This window comes from Nylanderia fulva, unplaced genomic scaffold (assembly GCF_048542155.1).
Source record: "Nylanderia fulva isolate GAGA-0341 unplaced genomic scaffold, ASM4854215v1 Scaffold1664, whole genome shotgun sequence".
In the NCBI taxonomy this organism is placed as follows: Eukaryota; Metazoa; Arthropoda; class Insecta; order Hymenoptera; family Formicidae; genus Nylanderia; species Nylanderia fulva.
Window position 1 is genome coordinate 1 of NW_028189906.1, and position 4,130 is coordinate 4,130.

Consider the following 4,130-nt stretch of genomic DNA (forward strand, 5'->3'; position numbering starts at 1 on the left):
AAAATATTCCTTTTCTCCGACATGATGATATTTCTAAAACTATTATTAAGCGGAACTATTATTAGCGGATTAATATTAATCACTGCGATGACTTCTGTTCGTAATGAATCTTTATGCTATCAACCACCAAAATATATAAAACCAATGCATTACGATGTCAAGCTCATATCATATATTGAAGAAAATATTTTCTACGGAGAATCCAATATCAGCATAAGCATTCTTAACCAAACGCAACACATATATTTATCTTCAGTCAAACTATGTATTGAAAATATAGTTTTATTTACAAATTTAGAAAAACATAAGAATGATAAAGATACAATTTATAAACCAACATATAATATTACAAAAGACACAATTGATATTTTCTTATAAATAATTTATCACCAGGAAATTACACTTTAAATAAAATATTTGGGTACTGCTTATCAAGGCTTCAGAATTTTCGACATAAAACAAAAATATGTGTAAGTAAATAACTAATGTTAATTAAAAAGAGTACAATATGCAAGTACATAAGACATTGTAAATAATATACTATTTATGTATTAAATGTTTCAATAATTATTATACATCGCGGAATTCAAATCTAAGGGTAAACAATTGTTACGTTTATTATTATATAATAATATGTAATAGAGTCATAAAATATAATGTGTTGACGCATATATAACATTTATACATTTTTTAATTCCCAATATTTTTATATTTGTTAAAAAAGTTTCATTAATTTATATATTTCGAAATGTAGGTGGGTAAGTCCTTCGCACTTCCAGATAATAGACGCCCGACTAGTGTTTCCATGTTGGCATTCACTTAATTCATTGTTAGAAGCAACCTTTAACATTTCTTTAGGATGTCAGAATTGCACAAGTTTGTCAAATGTGCCATTGAGAAATACGGAAAGAGATGAGTACAATTTAGAATGGAAACACTACGATACCACACCTGTAATGTGATTCCTTACGCAACAATAATTGTGTCTAATTACTTATCCCGTCTTGATTACGAAACTCGAAACATTCATATGTGGGGCAAATTTGAATCTAAATTTCACATGGAATTTGCAATAAATGCAATTGAAAATATCACATTGTTTTTAAAAAATGAATGGAAACGTTCGAAAAATATTTTGTACATGATTCATGTTGCAATTCCAAATTTCCATGACAAAGGCATAATAGTTTTCGGGCTTGTTCTTTATAGGTGAGTACAAATGCTTCAAATTACATTAAAAATAAAATTATATTTGAATGCAAAATTATAAAATTTAAAAAACAAGTATATCTTTTATTTCTGTAAACGTTCAGAAGTATAAGAAATTACGAAAACAAACAGTTTCAGTAGAATTGAGTTTATTCATATTATTACAAAGATAAAGTTTACCGTTTTAATACGTACATAAAAGGTAAAGTATACATATATGTGTGTGTGCTACATTGTACCCCCTCAGATATGTTAAAACTGTAATAAAATTATAAAAGAAATGACATTTTTCTATTTATTTCAAACTATTGTTCTTTGTCAACAATATATACATTAATAGAAATTTATCGTTGCTTCATATTGTAAATTAAAAAATAAAATTATTTAGTACGATTTACAATATTAATTTGCTAAATTGTACCAATGAGTTTGTATATCGTACATCTAAAATTAAATTAAAATATTGTAACAAAAAAAAATTGTATTTTCTATAAAAGTTTCAATCTTAACATTTAATTATAACTTTCAGGGAAACAGATATCATCTACGATAAAAATGTATATCCTATTGCTCAGAAAATCGAAGTAGTTCAATTAGTAGGACGTAAAGTGACACAAGAATGGTTTTATGATGTGATGAACAATGCGTCAGGGTCGGATTTTTGGTTTAATAAAGGTCTTATTACATTCCTTGCAACGTGTGCTATCAATAAGGTACGTTATTCTAAATATTTCAACGCTATCTCGCTCCCACCTTCTCGCAAACAATAAAATACTAAAGTATTCATATTGCAAGATTTTCTTAAATCAAACCCTTTTTAAAAAATCTATACGCATTTTTGTGAATTATTTTAAAAACATATTTAGCATTATTTGAAATAATTAACTGTTTTTTAAAAAATACTTTTTTCACATGTTTACATACATAAAATTATAATTTATATTCTTGAAAATTTTATGATAAAAAATGCTATTGTTAAAATGGTTTTTTAAACACTTCTTTATTAGATATTTTTAAATTTTTATGTAATGTAAAATAAATAAATCAATTAAAACTAGTACACACATGATATTTATTTAAATAAATTTGATAAAGAGAAGTCTGCAATATAATATCATGAGACAATAATTTAAAAAATATGTAATATTTGCTAATTATATTAACACAAAATTTTAGATTTTTCTTTATATTTGTTTTAATGTGAGTTTTTCAAAATGAGAAAGTGTTTCGTTTTAACAAAGAAGTAACGTTAATAAGATTAGTATTTGTTTTTAATGCAAGTATCTTCAGAACGGTTATATCGATATACATTAATTATTTTTTTCTGTAGATTTATCCAGATTATTCAATAACAAATTTATTTGTCGTTCAAAATCAACATTACTCTCTTAATTTAGATAGTGATCATATGAGGCCTTCTACTTCACAAGATGACAATTTATTGAAATATCGTCAATCTATCAGGGTATAACATAAAATAATAAAATGGTCCGCGTAAATTTTAACTATTAATATTATAAAATATGCGTAAGTTGGAAGATATTAATTCTTTATCTGGATTTTAATTAAATATTATTTTGTATTACACGTGCAGGCAAAGTGGCACTTTGTGTGCGTGTTTTCTGTGCGGAAAGCGGCCGATTCCTACGCCGTCATCTAGCGGCGACGCGGTGAGTGAATAAGCCGCATTCAAAGCCATTGCCTACGGCTGAGCCGCGTTCAAAGGCTATTCCCGCACTGTGCTGTCGCAAGATAGCGGCGTGCGATCGGCCACCTCGCGCACAGAAAACGCGCACAAAGCCACTTTGCCTACACTTATACAAAATATCGTGTGTATCAAGTGCGGATTGACAATTGTTCACTCGTGTGGGGTGGTCGCACTCGCCTTCGGCTCGTGCGTCCATCCCCCGCACTTGTGACCAATTGTCAACTTTCCGCACTTGATACACAATATACTATTATAAAAGGCAAAAAAGCGCCGCCACCCCCAACTACAAACGCGCCCAACCCCCCCCAACCCAGGGGGCCCCCCCTAGCCGCAAAAATTAGAGAAAAAATTGTTTTTTTTTAAAATTTTTTGCTTCTTCGAAGATTAACTTATGAATAAAATGAAAAAGGGTGCGGAAATGAAAATCTTTCACTTTTACCGTTTATTACTTTTTAAATTAAATTCTTTTTTTTTAAATTACTAGTTCAAAAAAACCTTTAGAATATAAGTTGATGTAAACTAGCCCCCCTTTTATACTGCGCATAGCAACAGTTTTGACCAAAAAAATTTTTTTGGAAAAAGCTTCGTTTTTGAAATGCACGGAGATTCTTAAAAAATAAATATAAAAAAAGTTAAAAGGTAAATAAATAAGTTTAAAATAAAATTTTTAAAAATTTTTCCTTTAAATTTAGTATTATTTTTGAACCGTAAAAAAAAAATGGTGTAAAGAAGGACCCTGGGCCCCCGCTGGGCGGTAAACAAGCTTTTTTCCCCCCCTTAAAAAAAACCCCCCCAAAAAAACAAACCCTCCCCAAACCTATTTTTAAAATTTAAATCTTACATGATTTTGACCCCGCTTTACTTTTTAGGGTCCAAATCATATAAAAATTTAAATAATATGAAATTTAAAATTTTTTTATAAACTTTTCCTTTTAAAACTTTTTTAAAACAGCGAGTTTAAAAATTTTTTGATCTTATACCAACAAACCTTACAAAATTCCCCAAGGTTCAAAAAGGAGGTCCCCTATATAAATAATGTTTCTTTTTCGTTTTTAATTTTTTAAAATTTTTTTTTTTTTAATTGCATTTTTTACACTTTTGTTTTTAACCTTTTTAAAAATTTTAAAAATTTTAAAACACATTTTCATTTTCCTTTAAATTTTTTTTTTTTTGGTCCTCGTAAAAAATTCCTTTATTATTTCTTTAATTTTTT

General features: G+C 28.0%; 1 protein-coding gene across 1 annotated transcript; it reads left to right on the forward strand.

Moving 5' to 3' along the window:
- The first annotated feature begins 966 nt into the window (after positions 1-966).
- Positions 967-2,666, forward strand: LOC146723813 (glutamyl aminopeptidase-like). The gene is made up of 3 exons (XM_085481023.1): positions 967-1,209; positions 1,739-1,922; positions 2,607-2,666. Exons 1-3 carry the CDS (start codon positions 1,031-1,033, stop codon positions 2,619-2,621), a joined length of 378 nt encoding a protein of 125 aa, XP_085337149.1. The 5' UTR covers positions 967-1,030; the 3' UTR covers positions 2,622-2,666.
- The last annotated feature ends 1,464 nt before the right edge of the window (positions 2,667-4,130 follow it).

Bases quoted from the DNA above. Each gene is read 5' to 3' on its own strand.
- LOC146723813 (XM_085481023.1), top strand. From the start codon at position 1,031: ATGTGGGGCAAATTTGAATCTAAATTTCACATGGAATTTGCAATAAAT. The intron at 1,210-1,738 runs GTGAGTACAAAT...TATAACTTTCAG, and splicing joins TTCGGGCTTGTTCTTTATAG to GGAAACAGATATCATCTACG.